At 33.0% G+C, this 20969-nt stretch overlaps 2 protein-coding genes across 3 annotated transcripts; both read left to right on the top strand.

Annotated features, from left to right (window-relative positions):
• Window positions 1–6272: 6272 nt before the first annotated feature.
• Window positions 6273–13372, top strand: LOC131653941 (protein NLP9-like). 2 transcript variants are annotated; one of them, XM_058924292.1, is made up of 6 exons: window positions 6273–6548; window positions 6924–7953; window positions 9118–9162; window positions 9236–9982; window positions 10233–10356; window positions 11743–13372. In XM_058924292.1, the coding sequence occupies exons 2-6, from the start codon at window positions 7030–7032 to the stop codon at window positions 12705–12707; spliced, it is 2805 nt and encodes a 934-aa protein (XP_058780275.1). In that variant the 5' UTR covers window positions 6273–6548; window positions 6924–7029; the 3' UTR covers window positions 12708–13372. The 2 variants fall into 2 exon arrangements, with proteins under 2 accessions (XP_058780275.1, XP_058780274.1); XM_058924291.1 differs by having other exon boundaries at window positions 6273–7953.
• Window positions 13373–15517: 2145 nt separating this feature from the next.
• LOC131653940 (peroxisomal membrane protein 13-like) lies at window positions 15518–18833 on the top strand. The gene is made up of 5 exons (XM_058924290.1): window positions 15518–15675; window positions 15916–16170; window positions 16265–16587; window positions 17131–17223; window positions 18288–18833. Exons 1-5 carry the CDS (start codon window positions 15651–15653, stop codon window positions 18507–18509), a joined length of 918 nt encoding a protein of 305 aa, XP_058780273.1. The 5' UTR covers window positions 15518–15650; the 3' UTR covers window positions 18510–18833.
• The last annotated feature ends 2136 nt before the right edge of the window (window positions 18834–20969 follow it).

The following is a 20969-nucleotide window of genomic DNA, read 5'->3' as shown; positions in this document are numbered from 1 at the left end:
TATATATATATATACATATATATATATATATATACATATATATATATACATACATATATATATATATATACATATATATATATACATACATATATATATATACATACATATATATATATATACATACATATATATATATATATATATATATATATATATATATATATATATATATATATATATATATATATATATATATATATATATGAGTTAATTGTGTTAATATGATTTGGTAGATGGATATAGTATGAGATATATTCATTGAAATTACTTGAGTTGTGATTCCGCGTGTGTTATGCATAATCTATGAAACATGAGGTTTTTAAATTGTGTTAATGGATCAGGTGCATGTTTGTATGTTTGGATTCGGGTTTTCATTGCTATGGAAATAACATGTGACGCCCTTTCGTTTATGCATTTTATTTACTTTGTGAAGTTGCAAGCGATTATTTGGGGTTAGAAAAGGGGTGTTATAGACGGCGCCTGTGCACTAGGTTGTGGACTACCCTATGCACTAGGCATAACCTTAACTGTAGGTTGTGCTGGAATAGCTAAAACAGATGCACCTACGGAACCGTTAACAAGTGTATGGCTCCGTGCACGTCGGACGAATGCATGTTGTGCAACCCATCCATATAAAGTCGGTCCTCTGTGTTAGCCATAAAGTCTGCAAGGTATAACCAATAAATTAGAATTCGTTACAAATAAATTAAAAAAAACAAAAAAATGTATTTTTTACTTTCATATATAAACATGTGGAAAACTTTCGTAGATACATAAACGGAAGTACCCAGTACTTAAAACACTGAATTGTTCCAGAGCTGCATCTAGGGAAATACCCTAACGTCAACTTGTTAATGCATTTATGGAACCTTCTGCAACTCCAACAATCACGAAAATGGCGTCTGTTACCCATGAAAACCCATTTTTTAAGGCCCTGGTCGTCCGTTTAAGACAACAAACAATACCTTCATTGTCTCTAAACTATGTTTCTAAAACTATCTAAGGATTTTTACCCCTAAAAGTATATTCCAACTCTTTTACGGGAAATACTCGAAAATACCTCAGAAACTCGAAAAACTTACCGATTATACTGAGCTTTGAATGATTTGAAGTGTGTTGACCGTTGAAGTTGATGCTCGCTCTCGAACTCGAGTGAAAAAAAGAAAGTTTGGTGGGATTCTTTTTTTGAGGTTTGACAGAGTTGGAAGATAAAAAATTAAGAATGAGGGAGAATAAGAGACTCTAACACGAATTTATCAAAAATGGTTCCGGAGATACATAACATGAATTATTCTGTAGATGCACTTACAAAACAAACCAACGTTGAGTAAAAAAAGGTGTGTCAGGAGAAACACCTCCGGAAGCAGGGGGTATTTTTAAAAATGCACATGGTGCCTAAGAACCCCAAAGGGTGATGTAAGAAATTCTCTATATTTTTATATGTAGTAGACCTAAAAATTAGACACGTGTTTTACCTTCTTGGGCTTCAATTGAGACTTAGAAATTTATTGGCCCATGTCAATTATGAACTCGAGTTAGTCAAGCTCATAAAAACTTTTTTGAAAAGAAGCTCGAATGTTACCAATTTGTATTTTCAAGTTGGAATTCATAGCTTCCCAAACTTTGACCATGTCTCAAAGACTATTCGCTATCGTCTGCTTTAGCTTTCAATGTGTAGACTCAACCCTAAAAATAAAACAAAGTAAGTATGCCAAAAAAAAATAACATCGTAAAAATTAATACATACTAAAAAGACTAACAATTATGACATATCGATTAGTCTTGGTGTTACCCAAATGAAGCACTCGATCAATCCATGCACAAACAAATCTTTGCCTATGTGGGATCAACCAAGAGTTTTTCACGTAATCAAGGAAGTCACTACAAGTAAAGCATGCTTGCTCAAGATGTTGCAACCGTTGACTACAGTCAACCTCATTACTAGTCCATTTAACATCTTTCCACAATGTGTCTATCGTCTCTTACATGTCTTTCACCATATATTCCTTGCATTTTGAACCAACATTTTTGTTAATGTGAAATCGACATAGTAAGTTATGTGTCGTAGGAAACACAACTTCAACTGCTTTCATCAAAGAAAGATATCTATCCTTCAAAATCACTTGTGGACACACATCTTTCTTCATAAACAGTTGCTTCAGCTTATCCAAGACCCAACAATAACTTTTCGTCTGTTCACACTCCATATAAGCAAATGCAACAGCAAATGTCAACTCGGTCGATGTCATGTCAACTATTTCAAACAAAGATTGTCTATATCTGTTTGTCTTATATGTGGCGTCCATAATCAATATAGATGGAAAAAGATTCAACAACTTCACTGAATCTGGATGGGCCTAAAAAACATCTCTCACAACTTCTGAATCATCTCTTTTTCTGCTCTAGTAAACATAGTTCGCCTTCTCTATAAGCTTAAGCAAATGATGTATCTCACTTCTTGGACCTCTTATATCCGCTTCTATCACACTATTATGCTTGTATACTTGCGTGATCCGAGTGACATTTTTGGGATCTCGCTCTTGCAAGAAAATCAATACGTGTCTAGGCGGAACATGTCTCTTTGTCAAATCAACAACTTGCTGCTTCTCATATGTGGTCAACCTACCAACAAAGGAATAACCTTCTAATCTAATTGGTAATTCATGATTATGAACTCCACATTTTACATCAACCTTCCACCCGGACCCATCTTTTGTCGGAGTCGACCTGATTTTGTATGGACATCCAAGTATCCTTGTCGCACTTTGAGTATCACTTTTGTCCTTGTATTTCCCCCCTTTATCGCAACAAAATATCGCTTTGTTGCTTATTCCTCTCTTGCCTAGTTCGGTGTTCGAACGGGTGATAATAACAGTCACTTTATTGTTGATACCAGTCTCTTTAATCCATCAAATAACCTCTTCTCGTGTAACAAATCTTTGAGTAGCTGTGAATACGCCAGTGGTATCTACAATTGTCTCGTTTTTCTGGAAAATCTGGAGCGGAATTTTCATATCTGAAAAAAAAGAGAAAAAATAATAAAAGGCAAAAACATTATAGAAGAGTTAAGAAAATACTTCAAGTTTACATCAACAACGTTCCGGAAGACTATAACAAAGTGTTCCAGTTTGGTTTGAAACACTTTGTTAAAGTCTTCCGGAACGCTGTTGATGTAAACCGAAAGTCTTACGGAGTGTGTTCCGGTTTGTTGTTTTACATATCAGATGACTTGCTGAAAGTGTTTCGGGAGGCGTGCGTAAGGGTACAATTTTCATTTTTTTATGATTAGTAAAAGTAAAATGGTTAAAAGGATTAAAGGGTAAAATTGCCATTATTTAAAAATTGTAGCGATACAAAGACAATTGTAGGGGTACAAAGTAAAATTTTCTCCATACTATAAAACTAGGGGTGGTAAAACGGGCCGCCCGCCCTGCTCATCTTAAGCCCGCCAAATAAAATGGACATAAAAATCATGCCCGCCCTGCCAAGGTGGCGGGTTGGCGGACGGCGGACTTGCCCGCCTATTTATTTATTTTCATTTCATTTTTTAAATAGATTAATATTCTTTTTTTACCTTTTAGTTAAAATTTTCACTTATTTTTTAGAACAATTTTTTATGAAGTATCTTTTAAACAAATTGTACCTAAAAAGATATTGCATATATTTACAAATAAATTTATAAAATAAAATCACGAAGAATTTGAATTATTAGAATTAACTAAAACATGACGGACTTAAGGCGAGACGAACTTAACAAATAGGTGAGATGATCTTTAAGGGACGGCGGACTTTGGCGGAGCAAACTTAGACGGACGACAGATTTTGGCGGGACGAATATCTCAAAGTCCCAGTCCATCATACGTTCACAATTAATTTCTACAAGTCTATTCATTTTCTATTTCACTGGTTTTGTTTTGATACAACTTTAGCAATTTCTACTTCTATTGTTTGAATCTCTTGAAGGCTGATTAATATATTTTTTTAATATAATTAAATGATACTTTATGACATGAATGATTATTGAACGATGCTATGTCTTTTGGAATTTTTCTAGATAAATATGAAAGAGATGAGTGTTTCATGAAATGATAGATATTTTTTTATTTATATTAATTATGCTCATTTTACTTGTTTCATTTTCAAAAAACAGAAATAATGTTATTTAATGATTTTGAGAAAATTATTAGTTTAATATAAAAATTGGCCCAAAAATTATTTATATTTTAGAAAATATATAATTAGTTGAATGGTGGCACACACCGTATCAACCCAACAATGTTAACCGTTTAAACTGACTAATCGTCAGACGTTAACCGTCTAACAATACATGCTCGCTGTCAAATAAAATAAATTTTGAAAATATATTTTTGGAGATTATTTGAAAATATATTTTCATAATAAATTTATTCATAAAGTTGGAGCATAACTCAAAATTGAATGAATTGTATGTTTGTGGTATGTCCGTAGATACATTTTCAAAATCTAAGAATATTATTATATTTTCACGAAGTGTGCTAATAATCCATATGATATATTAAAAAATTTCCGTTTAAAATGTCTTACTAGAGAAGTTGACCTGTTGAATTTCAAAGACTCGCAATTTATAAGCATTTATCCTCTAAGAAAAAAAAAAACTCCTAAAGATTTTACAGACTCAAACCCTAAAACCATATTATAAAAGTCTAATGAATACCACATATTCAAATAGAAACTATTCAAACACTTAAACCCTATTATAAAGTTCTAATGAATATTACATAATAAAATACAAACTATTCAAATCCTAAAACATCTCACTTATGATGGTCACGTCCTTAGACAACATATTGTTTTCGTGTATTATCCCATCATTAAACCAAAATCAAAGAACTTAAGAATTATCTATAGAATTTACTATTGAATCTTAATTTACTAATTTTATGTAAACTAAAAAGGTTCTTCTCAAACTGATTCCCATTACATACGACATATTATGAAATAATTTATTTTAAAAATATCTTATCCCATCCCATGCCTTTATCTCTCACCCATCATGCAAGTTGTCAAAATTGTCTCTATGTTTCATAGATGTACCTCTGAAAGCACTTGTTTTTTTTTTTTTTTTAAATTTGGTTTTTTTTATAAGTACATCCATGAAAGCGTTAAAACATAATTATACTTAAGAAATTCTCAAATTAATAAAGTTCATGAAATCAAAGTAATTGAAAAACCTCAATTGCACTACTTTTATTTATTATAATTTGATGTTTCATTTTTGTTATAAAAATTAACTTTTGGAGTGAAATGTAATTGATTTAAAATATAGAGCCATGCTATATCGTACGAAACGAAACACACGATAGACAAATAATAACTTACCAAAATATATAACTTTGACTTTTTGCTGATACATAGACCGTGTTTAGTGTCATTCTTGTGTTTCGTTAATTAATGCTTCGTAACAATCAGCATTTCTCTAAAATATAATAGAATACTCCATAGGTATATTTACGTAATACTCTATTTTCAAAAAATTTCGTAGATATGGCTACGAAATATTTCATTTAATTTGGGATTTTTCCAATTAATTTGGAATATTCCCAATTTCATTATATTTTAATGCTTCTGTAGATGTATTTACAGAAAAAACTATTTTTTAAAAAAAAAAACTTCCAGAAATATATCTACGGAAGCAGTGACATAAATGAAATTTTATCAGATGACTAATAAGTTCAAAGAAGTGGATTGTGAAATTCTCTTTATTTTATTAATGACATATAGGAAAAAAAATAACTAAAATGTGATGGCATATAATTTTGTTGGACTTCAACTTTGTACTAATGGTGATAGCAATTTTTTTTACTGCTTATATGGGACATGCCATATAGATTAAACTTTTAAGAGAAAAAGGGTGATGCACTGTAAAATAGTTTTATACTGTCAACCAATCACAACTATGTATTTAATTAAAACATTCTTTTATTTTTAAAAAAATTTAATGACATGGCAAATTGGTGCTTGTTTATTGGATGACAGTGTAAAACTATTTTACACTGTCAGTGCATATCCATTAAACCCAACTTTTAATATTTTTTTCCTTAACTTTTAGTATTTTTTTGATAAATCTTACATCCTAATATAACATCAACTTCTATAACAAATTGAAAAAAACTCAAAATATTCACTTATAATATTCCCTTGGGTATTTAAGTATTCTCACAAATCTCACCAACAACAAAGTTGAGACCCACAAAGCCTTTATTTTAATTTATTTTATTCTTATAAATAAAAAATAAAGTTTGACCCGAAGGAAAATGATGAGAAAACATGGTAGGGAACACCGTAGAAAGATAGAAAACGGCTTGTAAACATCGTCATACCATTTTTAGAAACTCAATTTCTGAATCTTACGTCCGAACTATGCTTTGTTTTTTCTTTCCTTTTTTAGCAACCAAACAGTTCTCACCCGTTTCTTTAACTGCTTTCACTTCACTTCACACCTGAAACGCCACTTTTTTTTGATGAATTTTATGAAACAATGTTTCGTCACCTTCGAGGATTTTAAGGTCGGTTGTCAATTGGTTTAACAAAGCCATTTCTAGGGTTCAACATTTCCCCAATTTGATTGTAAAGTTTTGAGCTTTTTTGTTTTTTCTTCTTGTTAACTATTTGCATTACATACATGATGTTATAATTACAATTTACAATCTTCATACTTCATGAATTGTGGTTTTGCAAATTTTTTGGGAACCCTAATTTCGCTGTGTTTTTCAGTTGGATTTTCATGGTTTGTTGTTTGAGGCATTTGTTTCGCTTCTTGTGTCATTTTGAAGATTGAAATTCTAGATTTTGGAAATTTTTATATAGGGGTTATGCTAAATTGCTCTTGTTTAATTTGCTTTTATTATAAAATTAGCTGATTTGAGTACACAACCTTATAGGCTTCAAGAATGCTGGTAACAAAGAAGCTTTGTCTTGTGGTTTTGTTTACGTAGAGGGATTCGAAATTTTGATCTAGTTCGATCGGTTTTCATCACTAACCTAAGTATGGAGTACCCTTTTTATCCTAAGGGGAGAGGATTTGGGTATTGGCAGTCTCCGGGAACTGAGTTGGAAGGTTTAACATCATTAGATGGTGGAATAGGTAATTTGGCGTCAGAGGATATGCCTAGCAGCTTCTCCGAGCTCATGAACTTTGATAATTATGCTGGTTTGTATTCTGGTCCATCCATGACTGATCAAATTATGGCTAACGAGATTCCGTCTCTTGCCTCGGTGTTATATCAGTCACCGGATGGATTCAGTCCAGTTGAACAGAATTGCGGGCAATTCTATATGACAGGAGTTAGTGGAAATTACAATAATTCGGATGGCTCACCTGTTTTTGCGGAGAGAGTTGTGCGTCAGAAAATGGACACCCTACGTGGTTTCTTAGATAACAACAACAATGATGCAAATAACTTAAGTTCTAAGCAAAAAATCGATGATTCTATGCAGCATGTTAATACTTTATCTCTTGATGAAAAAATGCTGAAAGCCTTGTCGTTTTTTAAAGAATCAGCTGGTGGGGGAATATTGGCGCAAGTTTGGGTACCGATAAAACATGATGGTCAAATCTTTTTAAGCACGAGTGAGCAACCTTATTTACTAGATCAAATGCTTGCAGGGTATCGAGAAGTGTCAAGGACATTTATATTTTCCACAGAAGGAAAACCAGGCTGTTTACCGGGACTTCCCGGTCGTGTTTTTATCTCTAAAGTTCCTGAATGGACTTCCAATGTTGGTTATTACAATCCAAGTGAGTACTTGAGGGTTGAGCAGGCAAGAAGTCACGATGTTCGTGGATCAATTGCTTTTCCCATATTTGATCTGCAATCTGGACTGCCATGTTGTGCTGTTTTGGAACTTGTCACTACGAAGGAAAAGCTTGATTTTGACAGAGAATTGGAAATTATTTGTCGTTCACTTCAGGTAGGCATTTCTGTTGCTGTTTTCGTTCGAGCTTTTACTTTTGCACTTTGCATGCCTCACTGCTTTTTGTGTTGAGTCTGATGCAAGTTAACATGTTCCCTTCACTTACAGTTCAGAATTTTTTTTTTCCCTCAATTTGTTTACCTTTTACTACGAATTCATTTGGATCTATATTGCCCTGATTTGCTAAGTATTTAAGGAATTTTGCCCACAAAATGATGCAAACTTGTTTGGAATTTATTTTGGCAGGTATGTGTTGCACAAATACATTGTTATTCTTGCATTACCATTGAGGACTTGGATGTCTCAATACAAAGATATTGTGGAGAATTTTGTAGTTTAGATGGCAAAGTATCGTATGGTTCGTTGGTGATTGGTTAATACATAATAATGTACAATGTTGTTCCGCACCATGGTTTAGGGGCACTTAGGTAGAAAAATTTCTATGGATGTGTATCGGATGGTTTCGTGTCCTTTCTTTGCATTAGGGATCGTAGCTAAAATCAAAAATTAAAACTCATTGACCTTATGTGTTTCCAGTCTATAATTGTCTTGTATATGCATCCTGTGAACAAATAGGGTCAAATATATTTCATTGAATGAATTATGTTTACGATACATCAGATATATATACAAATGATCAAGATGAATAAGGAAATATAAATAGGACTCCTACACAATAAAATCCCTATAGTTGAGACGTGCTCCCTAACTATGAAGCACGGACACCCCGAACACGACCCCGACACTAACATGGTGACACTGTTAATAATTTGAAAAAATGAATAAATTAAACGTAATCGCAAGTGTCAGTGCAGGTGTCCGCCATGAACACGGACACACATTTTTTCAGAAGTGTCGGTGCTACATAGCTCCCTAATAAAGATATGGTTTTGACACTTTTGACACATCAAATGTTCATTGAGGCACATTTATGATTAGTTGCATTATTTCAAATCTTACATTCACTTGACCAAGAAACCTCAGTATCTTTTGCCAAGATCTTTCAAAGACCACCACATATCTTAGTCTATCCAGAGTTATTGATGCACTCTTCAATTTCTTAGAAGTGATGCATTTTTATATTTTATAAATTTAAATATTTTATCAAAACTGAAGGTAGTAATGGATAATGATAAATGTATTTCTCATGTTTTTCCGCAGCTTGTAAATTTAAGGACTACTATGCCTATTCGGCTGCTTCCCGAGGTATATTATTTAACATCTTTTTTATTTATCCACTGGTTTTGCACTTCTTAGAATATTGTTTCTTCTTCTGCAGTGTCTTTCGACCAATAAAAGAGCTGCTCTAACAGAGATAATTGATGTGTTACGATCTGTTTGTCATGCACATAGATTGCCAATGGCACTAACATGGATTCCCTGTTTTCACACTGATGGCACAAGAGAACAAACTACTAGAATACAAATTAAAGAGGGTAATTCAAGTTCTAAAGAGAAAAGCATACTGTGTATCGAAGAGTCAGCTTGCTATATAACTGATAGAGTGATGGAAGGATTTGTGCGTGCATGCATTGAACATCCTCTCGAGGAAGGGAAAGGTGTAGCTGGGAAAGCTCTTCAATCACATCACCCTTACTTCTATTCTGACGTGAAAACATATGATATTAGTGAGTATCCGCTTGTTCATCATGCACGTAAATTCAATTTGAATGCTGCAGTTGCAATCAGGCTAAGGAGTATTTATACTAATGATGATGATTACATATTGGAATTCTTTCTGCCTATCAATATGAAAGGAAGTTCAGAACAGCAACTTTTATTAGACAACCTCTCGGGTACCATGCAGAGAATTTGTAAGAGTTTGAGGACAGTTTCAGGTGCTGAACTATCAGGAATAGAATGTAAACACGCGGGGTTTCGGAAAAAAAAAGTCCTGAATTTTCCCCCCTCATCCATGAGAAATTCTCAGATGCCATTAATAAATGAAAACCATAGCTCTGTCCAGAAGCTGTTGTCGGAGTCTTCAGACCTGAGGAACAATGGAAAAGAGCCTTCTTGTAACCAGGTTCACATCTACGACCCTAATGCATGAGTTTTAGTTTGACCGCTCTATCTAAGGAAGCATGTGTTAGAAATGATTGTGAATCATGGAGTAGATCAGGGGACCAAAAATTTTAAACCTCTATTACTCTATCACACTTCATTTATGCTATAAAGGAGTATACTGAAGGGTCAACAAATTGATAAACTTTTGTATATTATTTACGGTATGGTTATTTTTAGTGTTTCCTGATATTTCAACTTTTTTGGTGCAGGAAAAAAATGGATCGAGAAAGCGAGGCGAGAAAAGTAGAAGCACATCAGAGAAGAAAGTTAGCTTGAGTGTTCTCCAACAATACTTTTCTGGTAGTCTGAAGGATGCTGCAAAAAGCATTGGTGGTTAGGCTCCAACGTTATTTGTCATAATTTCTGTATTTTTATTGACCTGGCTTATTAATTTTGGATTATGGCGACGGTTGTCAATCTATATCATATCTGCACTTGCTTGAGTTATATAGATGGGTCTTAACCATAATTTGAAATGTATACCTTAATGTTATATGTTTGGATGAGGTGGTTTAAAATATTAGATAATTTAAAATACAATAGAATTCAAATGCAGCAATTTAAATTGGTAATACGTTTAATTTATTTTTTGTTTGGATCTGTATTTGTGATATTTGTTTTAGTTTCTTGCTATAACCAGTATACACCTTTCTTTTATCCACATTATACGCCTAACGCCTTAACAGCACCAGCAGAAAAGCAAAGCCTCCGTAGACCAACCACACTATATCTACCTTCAGCTATAGCTACCCTAAACCAGCGCATCCTTCTCTACACCATCATCTGCCCTAAACCAGCACAACCTTCTCTACCCCATCATCTGCCCGTGATCGATGCCACATACACCTGTTGCTTTTCCTTCCTAACTCTCACATACCTAAGACTTCCCCATACAATGACAAGAGTTTTTACAGCATTGTTTTCACATGATCTATGTTATAGAGAGAGTGTTGAGCGGTTAAGAATCAACACGAGAATAAAGTAAGTGTAGCAGAGATGACGATGTTGCGTTGGATGTGTTATAAGACTAGACAAGATAGAATTGTAAATGACAATATTAGAGAGTGTTGGGGTAGCACCTATAGTAGAAAAGACGGTAAAAAATAAACTTAAACGGTTTGGGCATGTGGAGAGAAGACCTGTAGACTCTGTGGTAAGGAGAGTAGATCAAATGGAGAGAAGTTAAACAACTAGAGGTAAAGAAAGACCTAGAAAAATTCTAAGAGAAGTTCTTAAAAAAAAAATCGAGATTAACAATTTGAATAGAAACATGATCCTGGATAGAATATTATGGTGAAGGTTGATCTATGTAGCTGATCTCGCTTAATGGGATAAGGCTTGGTTGTTGTTGCTGTTTTCGCATGATCAACAAGAAAATGACCAAATAGTGCTCCTCTATGATGGAACTGTTTAAACGGTTCTGATTGCATGTTACACCTATTAACAACCATCACTTGATTGTCAAATTTATATTGAAATATATTATACAAGAAAGATATTTACAAAGTGAGACGTACAGTATGACAGCTTCAAAGCTTAGTGTAGTTAAATAACAATATCATCATTGTATCTAACGATTTAAATTGACATCTATTTACCATAACTGTCCTATTAAAACAAAAAATGCCCTTTCATTGTCTAAATATGTTTTATATTTCTGAAAGTATTCTTATTTATTGAAACATATTTGTTTTTAACCATTGATTTTTCTTTGAGCAGTTTGCCCGACAACTCTGAAAAGGATATGCAGGCATCACGGAATTTCAAGATGGCCATCCCGCAAGATTAATAAAGTGAACCGTTCTTTGAAGAAAATTCAGACCGTGCTTGACTCTGTTCAGGGAGTTGAAGGCGGGTTAAAGTTTGATCCTACCATGGGAGCATTTGTGGCAGGAGGGACAACCATCCAAGAAATTGATGAAAGTAAAAATCTCCTTTTCCCGGAGAAAAGTACTACACAAGACTCTGAGCCTATTTCAGAAGATGCTGCCTCGGTGCCTCTGGCACCTTGTAGTGAAAGTGAAAATTCGGCAAATAAGTTGGATAGAAAATTGAAGGGAACCAACGCATCTATGATTGATTGCAGTGAAGATTCAAAATCATTTGCAATGCATGATTTTCCTGAACAAGCTTGTTTTAGTTCTGTTGTTGCAAAAGGTAATGCTATTGGCCAGAGAAGCTCCTTTGTTGCTGATGACATGGACAGTGACGCGGATGGGGATGATGAGGTTGTTGAACGCAACAATCCTACTTCTTCAAGCTTGACAGACTCATCTAGTGGCTCGGGTTCAATCATGCATGAGAGTTCATCTAGTTACCAGAACTTTGAGAACCAGAAGCAGTCCAAAGCCAAATCAACCATTGTTGATAGCGGGACAAAAATCACCGTGAAAGCTACATACGGAGAAGACACCATTCGTTTCAAATTTGATCCATCCACAGGTTGTTTTAAACTATACGAAGAAGTTGCAACAAGATTCAAACTGCAATACGGGACATTCCAGCTCAAATATCTAGATGATGAAGAAGAATGGGTGATGTTAGTGAACGACTCGGATTTGCAAGAGTGTTTAGAAATATTGGATGATATGGGGACACGGAATGCAAGGTTTCTTGTTCGTGATATGCCTTGCATTTTAGGCAGCTCCGGCAGTAACAGTTGCTACTTGGGAGGCAGCTCATAGCATCATATTAGATGATCAACAGCTTCAATGCGACAATTCTACTTTTTGATGATATTTTCACAATCTTATGGAGGTTCTGCATCCAAAGGAGTTTGGATTTTAGGTTTGCTAGTCTCCATGCTTTAGCTAAAACCATCCAATATTGTCATTACCAAGCAGTTTCTTGAAACATTCGGCTTATATGGTAGCACTTGCATGTTGAATGTTGAATCTAGTCAGCTTTGGCGCCATGATAAGGTTAAAGGTCGCGGATTCAAATCATGAAAACAGTCTCTCTTGCTTGTGCATATTTATTCTCTCAAAACTCCACCAGATGAGAGTTTTTATTCACATGGCTGCCTCTTTGATTCTGTATACATTGAACACACACACACACACATATCAGAAACACAAAAATTCATAGTAGTAGTGAGGAGTGAGGTAAATAGTTCTGCAGTGTTGGAATGTAATGTCAGTTTGTTGTATATATTTTTACCAAGAGATGTTATAATTAAAGTATGATGACAATACATACAAAAAAAAGTGTACAGATATGTTGTATGAAAAAAAATCTGAATCCTGAGTTATGGAGTGACAAATTTGCCGATTACACCAACTATTTTCTATGAATAAGTATACATGTATAAAAAGTAATATAATTCTGTATTTTGGTGGGTGCTTTGTTGCTTCTTTGATTTCAATGATCTGTTGACAGTGACATACCAATATTGAAGTGTATGTATGAAAGAAAGTTTTGGAGAGTTTGTTCAGTGTTGTTGACTTGTAAAGCTCTTACTCTTTATTAACCTTTATCAACTAAAGAATTGTTTGGTAAGGTCTAATTGATGATATAGATTCACATAGTTATTTGATATCCATTTTCTTATGAATAATATTTAAAAATTATTTTAGTCTTCTAGTTTGTATATATAATAGTAAGTTCAATTAAATTTGTAAAGTTAACACAAATTACCAATGGTTATTTTGTTAAAATTTAACTGCTGCTCATTTTTTTATAATTATTGTAAGACTGTTCGCATATAAAATTATTTTTATTTTAACTATAATAGTTTTAAATATTAAATATTTTAATATAGCTATTTTTTCTGCAATAAATAATTTGAACAAAAATAGTAATTAATCCTGTAGTACTTTAAATTCTAAAAACAACAAATAGAAAGAAATAAGGGTATGTTTGGTTCGTAAGATAAGAGACATGATAAGATATTTGTATCATATCCTATTTCAATCCAGTGTTTGATAACACAACATGATATGATAAGTTAATCCTAAAATTTATCCTATTTTGTCACACTAGTTAAATTGTTATTTTGAATATGAGTTGGATTAGAACTCGGCAGAATGGCAGAATAAGATAAGAAAATAATTTACTAGTTTACCCCTATAAAATATAATTTAAAATAAAAAATTAAATATGATAAAATATTAATAAAGATTAATTTTATATTCAACTAAAAAAAAAAAATTTTCAAAATATATGTATTATTTTGTCATATGGGTAATTTTGTAATTTTATATAATATAAAAACTTAAAACCTAGAATATTTAAAAAATAAAATAATTAATAAAATTTTAAAATATGAATATTTATTTTATTTTATTTTATCAAATTAAATATATATTTTTTGCAAGGATAGTTTTGTCATTTACATATTACATATTTTATATATATATATATATATATATATATATATATATATATATATATATATATATATATATATATATATATATATATATATATATATATATATATATATATATATATTTGTTTGTTTTGCTTATCTAACATAGATAATATAGTTCATAATATTTTTTAAGAAAAATTAAAATTATTTACTTAGTTGTGTCAATGATTTTTTTTTTAAATTATTTAATTTTCTTATTAATTTATAAATTTTAAAATATTTTACAAAATAATTTTAAAAAAATATAATTGTTTTACAAGGTAATTTTGTTATATATATATATATATATATATATATATATATATATATATATATATATATATATTATATTTAGTATTTTGTGTGAGTCAAACACATGATAGAATAAGTCCTATCTTATATTCCATTATCCTAATTTATATCATATCATATCATATCATTCTCTAATCATTATTTTTTTGAGGAAGAAACTTGAATAATATAAGCTAATTAATTATTCTTTGGAAAAAAAATCCCTTTTTCAAATTATGAAAAATACATCAATTTTATTTTATTTAAATAATTTATTCTAAAAAAAAATATTTTTTAGGTAAAATTAAATATTTTTGTATATTTAATTTATTTTTCTCTCATTTTTTCCTTAAACAACCATCAATCAAAATTATTTTTAGATATTTTTATAAAACATGTTTTAAAAAAATACATTTTATTTTTTATTTTTTAAGAAATATATAATATAATATGAATTTTTTTTCTTATAAATTGTTTATTTTTTTTCTTATAAATTGTTTATTTTTTTAAGAAATTTATTTTTTCCTTATAAATTGTTTTATTTTTCTTCTTATAAATGGAGAGAGTGTATTATGATAATATTTTGATTTTTCAGTGAAAGAGCCCCTGAATATATTTCCATTGAACTCATATTATGCCAGGTCAGTCTCATTATATTCCAACGAAAGTTTTATCTTTTAACTAGTTAATGACAAAACTTATTTTTAATAGAGGAAAATAAATAAATCAATAATTTAAAAAAAAAAAAAGGAAAAAGGGAGAGTAATATATTAATAAAATCTGAACTAACTAAGTCAATATTAATCGTTGATTCAAGATTGCCAGCTGGTAGGGCCCATCCACCGAGTGTAGAAGATGTGTTCGACGATGACGTAAGCATTTGTCGTTGTTCTTCCATTCTTGTTCTATATCCAACAATCGCTCATAAAGGGTTTACATAATAACCATATATGATTTTCCCCCTTCTTCAATAATTCATTGATTTATGGCTTCCAATTCTCAACCATCAGGTTCCTTCTCTTTCTGCTTATTTTTTAATCGATTAATTCATCATAGATTACACAATTTTCATAATCCTCCGTTAGGGTTTGCGTTTAATTGCCTTTACCTCATCGCTTAATTACAATCATCGATCATATCCATTGAATTTCAATCATGTTTCAATTAATCGTTTCTAATTTATCTTCACAAGGTTGAAGATGGAATCAATTTTGCAATGTTTTGATTGTTTGAATATAATTGAATTGCAGGAAGTAATCCTCCACCGAAACCGTGGGAACGGGCGGGTTCTTCATCGGGCCCTGGGGCACCGTTTAAACCGCCATCAGGTGGAAGCACGAGTGATGTTGTTGAGGCTTCCGGGACTGCGAAACCCGGGGAGATTGTTACTAGTACTGACAGAAATGCAGCTGTCAATAGAAGTACTCTCGCCAGACCTGTTCCCACGAGGCCGTGGGAGCAGAATTACGGAAATACAACCTACGGAGGCGGCGCGTTAGGTGGAGGTGAGTATGTATGGCTATTTCATTGTTTGCCTATTTTAAGAAAAGCATTTTTATTTATTATTATTAAATTTTTATTTTTTTTGGTAATATGCAGGATATGGGTCTACAATGAATTATAATTCTGGATATGGGTCTGGAGGTATGTATGGATCTTCTTATGGTGGTGGGTTAGGAGGAGTTGGAGGAATGTATGGTGGTGGAATGTATGGGAATAGTATGTACAGAGGAGGAGGATATGGCGGAGGGCTTTACGGGTCATCTGGGATGTATGGAGGAGGTGGAATGTATAACAGTGGCCTTGGGGGTCAAATGGGTGGTTATGGTATGGGAGTTGGTCCTTATGGTGATCAAGATCCCAATAATCCGTATAATGAACCTCCATCTCCGCCTGGATTTTGGATTTCTATGCTGCGTGTGGTGAGCCATATGATACTTTCAGAACTTTGTTTTTCTTCTATAGGGATTATTGATCAACAATGTTTGTCCCATTTTGTTTAGCTAGATTGTTATGTCACATATATTTTGTGTTGTGATGGTCAGTCATCAAATTCTCTTAATTTTTCAAATTAAACTGTATTCAGCGCAATATATTTTGGCATTGCCTGTTGTTTAGCAAAAATCAGAATTTCATGTTCATGATATGATATTAGTTAGGAACTTAGGATTGCCTTGGGAGCCACATGAGACAGCACACAATAGAAACAATAATCATATTAACTGCGTGTAATAAATCTTGTATCTAGAAGTATCCAGTTAGTTAAGCTGCATATGATCATGGACATTGTATATTTGTATTCAGGTACATCTTTGTGCACTCTGCTTAGTCTTACCGTTGTGTGCCGCTGCTTCTCTCTTTTTTATCCCCTTTGGATTATTTTAATATGAATATTGATTTTTTTATTATTTTTTCTCCAAATATATGCATGGCACATGTTGAACCTTTTTCCTCTCTAATGTCAGATGCAAGGTGTGGTTAATTTTTTTGGCCGGATATCAATACTCATAGACCAGAACACGCAGGCTTTCCATTTGTTCATGACCGCAATGCTCCAGGTTTGGTGTTCGTCATTCTCTTGTGATTGAAATTAAAGTAAAAAAAATCAAATCTTATATAGTTATATATTCTATTTGTGTGTTTTGAATTGTTGTGAAGTTTTTTGCTTTGGTTTAACACTGAAGCTTAAACATGGACTGATATTGGATGTTATTTTATGGTTGTCAATCTCGTGGTAATGGAACTCAACCCTGATGAGTTCTAGCTCTATCGAGTTGGATCCCTCACTAGCTTGGGAAACCAAGCCCCGCAAGCCTTCACTGGCTAGTAATTTTGAACCTTGTGATTTGTGCATTTGTGCATTTGTGATGGTTGTGTGAACCTGTCTCAATTTAATATAATGGTTGCTTACTAATTCATTACTATCATTTGATTTATGATTTACTTAGTTTTAAATATTTACTATGCACATGATACATTGTGCTATATACTTTGACAGATGTTTTATCCATTGTTTTTGTGTTAAGTAAACTCTTGCAAGTCTCCATGTGGAGTCCAAGACGATTTTATGAGGTTATGTAGGTCCCTGAGCTTGATTTTTAGTTTATTAAACAAATCAATTTCTCATATTGGAAAGTTGGTGAAACTGTTATCCTTTGGATATTATCAGGTAGCATAATTTTTGGTGTCAAATTATTAAAAAGGGATAGTTTTTGGACAGAACATTTTTGGATATAAATTGTATAATGCTAATTGAGGTTTGTGGAATCAATTTAAGAGAATCATTGAATCAAGAAGTTATATCAATGCACAAGTGACGTCATAGCTGAAACCTGATTTGTAATGTGTTAACTTCTCTAGATTTAAACATTTTAAGGCTATACCCGTCATGCATGATGAATAACAGCATCTCCAGGCATAACCAAGAACAACTCTCTCCTGCTTTTATGAAGAATAGATATGAAAATAACCAAAAAAATCCAATTTAAATTTTAATGACATTCTGCTTGATGGATCTGTTATTTCAGTATTTCACATGAATGCACTCATTTTACCTTGTGTGATATTCATTTGGATTTATTAGTTATTCTTATCTTAGACGATCACTTGGTGTTTGCTGCAGCTGTTTGATCGCTCTGGCATGTTGTATGGAGAGCTAGCAAGATTTGTGTTGCGATTGCTCGGGGTCAAAACTAAGCCCAAGAAGGTTAACCCGCAAGGTCCAAATGGACATCCATTTCACGGACAACAACATCCTTCTGGAAACATGAACTACATTGAGGGAGCAAAGACTGCTCCAAGTGGTTCTTGGGACAATGTCTGGGGAAATGACACCAGTGAATGATTTGACGAATTTAGTAAGAGTGTTCAAGTACATTAAAGAAAAGAGAGAAACATCAGCATTTCAAATGAAGATACTGAGGCTGCAGAATTCATGTATATCCTAGATTTAATTGCAGTTTTCTGTCTTTCTTTGCCAATATTTGTTCTTCGTTTTACTAGAAGTGGGATCTTCAGATGATGAGATATTATCCCTGCATTTATACCCTGTAATTGTTTACTTTTAATATGCAGGACGCCGTGATTTCTAAGTAAATTGTGTCCAGAATGAATGTAATCTTGCATGCCTGCCTATGTTTTTTCGGACCTTAAATTCCATTTCTTTAAATCTGCTCTTTCTTATATGTAGTCCATTTATGCAATCTTATTATTATTTGTAAAGTTATTTAACTTTTTGAGGTGATTTAAACCTAGGCAAGATCCATTGCCAGTCCCTGGGAAATAAAAAGTTCAGCCAGTTTTAGGGGCAAACCAATGTGAAAGAGTTGTAACACGAGTTGGGTTGCAAATTGTTGGTTATGGCTAGACGAAATAACTGCTTGTTTCCCCCTTCTTTGTTGAATGTGTTCTTTCTTTCATCTTGTTTTTAAGCTCTTTTTCCCTTTAGATTATTTTCATCAATCTTGTGTTGGACATTCATTATTTGTGAAATTGACCCGCACTTGCGGGTTTAATTGAAGTTTGAAGAAATAATGAGATATGCATTCTTCAAACTCTGAAATGATCGTAATTGTTGCATATAATAGTAGAAAGTATGGTGTGGGCAATTTTCAATGGAGAAGGATGAGAATGGCATTTCAAGGTTAGAAGTTGAGTTTCGGTGGTGGTGCAAGGTGGAAACGGGTGGTTTGTGGCTGTATTAGTGGTTGGATTGCGCCAAGGTTAACTGGCAGATGTGTTGTTCACGGTGGTTCTAGATGGATGCATCGTTGTGTAGTGTAGGGGATATTGCTCATTGAGAACTCGATTGAGAGATTAGGACTGTCTTGTAAACTCTATTCAGCTCTATAATCAGAATATCATAATATGCATACCAGTTTTCGAGATGGTTCATGTTAAGGTTAAGGTAACCTTGCTGCCAGGTTTGGGAGGATTCAAATTATCACTCCCAAAATTATATCTCACACACTCCAATTTTTCTTAACACCAAAATACCTCTTTCTTGAAAAACAATATTTCCAAACAAAATTTTTGGTATTATGTTGAAAATTTTCGGTTATCAATAAAATTTTCAGTAATTCATTTGAAATTTTTGGTACTCTACACTTTTTTTTTTTGAAAATTTTAAAATCTTGCATTATGTACTAGAAATTTAGTTGAAAGGTGAAATTTCGGAAATGTATTGAATCCAAATTTTTAACCGATCAGGATTTTGTCGACAATTTTTTAGGACTGTGATTTCACCGATATTTTTGTGTGGTTTAGAATGAATCCAAAGTTGTATAAATAGGGGTATATGTTATAGAGAAAGACATCTCAAAAAATGCATCTTTCTCAATTTTTGATCAAGGCAGAAGTGTATTTCAACATAAACAATCCTCCTGTTGAGTTCAAGTTTCTACATGGCGCATCATCTCTTGCTAGCTTGATAGATAAGTGGAATGAATTGTTGTCTGATACCGATAACAGAATGGTGAAAAAAAATCGAGTTTCGTGAAGATTGGATTGATGGTAATGGAAGGGTGAAATACAATTTGATTGAATTGAAGACCGATGAAGATGTAACGGCAATGTGGAAATCATTTCGCCGTAGGATAACTAAGGGGTCGATCGAGTTTGATGTGCAGATTTTAAGATTTGTCGATGACATAATTGAGATAATGAAACATCCAAAATCATATGGTAGTATCTATGTTTTCATGTTTAGTTATTTTTAATTTATGATTGACGTACTGTCTTATGTTATGTTCATCTTCAAATCGAAATATGTAATCGCCAAACGATTATGCAATAAAAGTAGTGTGAGAAATAGTCTGAGTCATAAAATATACAAATGATACAACTATCAAATCAAAAATCTAAATAGGCCTCCACGGACCACGTGTGCTCCACATGATAATCCTGTAAAAAATTCATCATTCGAGTTTACCAAATCCATGAGGTTATCCACAATAACGATGATCATCTGGAGAAGCTCCTGATCATTTGAGCCTGGTAGAGGTGGTAGTGGAGGCATGTCGTCAACCGGCATCTCAGCATCAAAAACCCTAGCAACAGAAGGCTCTCCAGTATCTGAAGAGCCTGCAGCATGTGGTATGAGGCGAGGATGTGATATAGTGAGATACCACTCCAGGTATCCATCCTCACGCTGCGAAGGGTGCTGAACGCTCAATGCCTTAGATATAATGTCACGAGAAGAGCTGATGATGTGGCTTTGAAACTATCTATTAATGCCTCATTTTAGAACCTTCGGAATTGGTCGAGGGATGCGCTAGACATAACCATACTTTCGGAGACACCTCTG

The sequence above is a fragment of the Vicia villosa genome, linkage group LG2 (assembly GCF_029867415.1).
Source record: "Vicia villosa cultivar HV-30 ecotype Madison, WI linkage group LG2, Vvil1.0, whole genome shotgun sequence".
NCBI classification, from domain to species: Eukaryota; Viridiplantae; Streptophyta; class Magnoliopsida; order Fabales; family Fabaceae; genus Vicia; species Vicia villosa.
Note: the sequence above shows the minus strand (reverse complement) of the source record. Positions and strands in the feature narration are given on the sequence as shown.

What these genes read in the sequence shown, in the direction of transcription:
- LOC131653941 (XM_058924292.1), top strand. Translation starts at nt 7,030, where the DNA reads ATGGAGTACCCTTTTTATCCTAAGGGGAGAGGATTTGGGTATTGGCAG. An exon ending in CTATTCGGCTGCTTCCCGAG is followed by an intron (nt 9,163 to 9,235) that starts GTATATTATTTA and finishes CTTCTTCTGCAG; the next exon opens with TGTCTTTCGACCAATAAAAG. An exon ending in TGCTGCAAAAAGCATTGGTG is followed by an intron (nt 10,357 to 11,742) that starts GTTAGGCTCCAA and finishes TTCTTTGAGCAG; the next exon opens with TTTGCCCGACAACTCTGAAA.
- LOC131653940 (XM_058924290.1), top strand. Translation starts at nt 15,651, where the DNA reads ATGGCTTCCAATTCTCAACCATCAG. An exon ending in TTCCAATTCTCAACCATCAG is followed by an intron (nt 15,676 to 15,915) that starts GTTCCTTCTCTT and finishes ATTGAATTGCAG; the next exon opens with GAAGTAATCCTCCACCGAAA. An exon ending in AGGCGGCGCGTTAGGTGGAG is followed by an intron (nt 16,171 to 16,264) that starts GTGAGTATGTAT and finishes GGTAATATGCAG; the next exon opens with GATATGGGTCTACAATGAAT.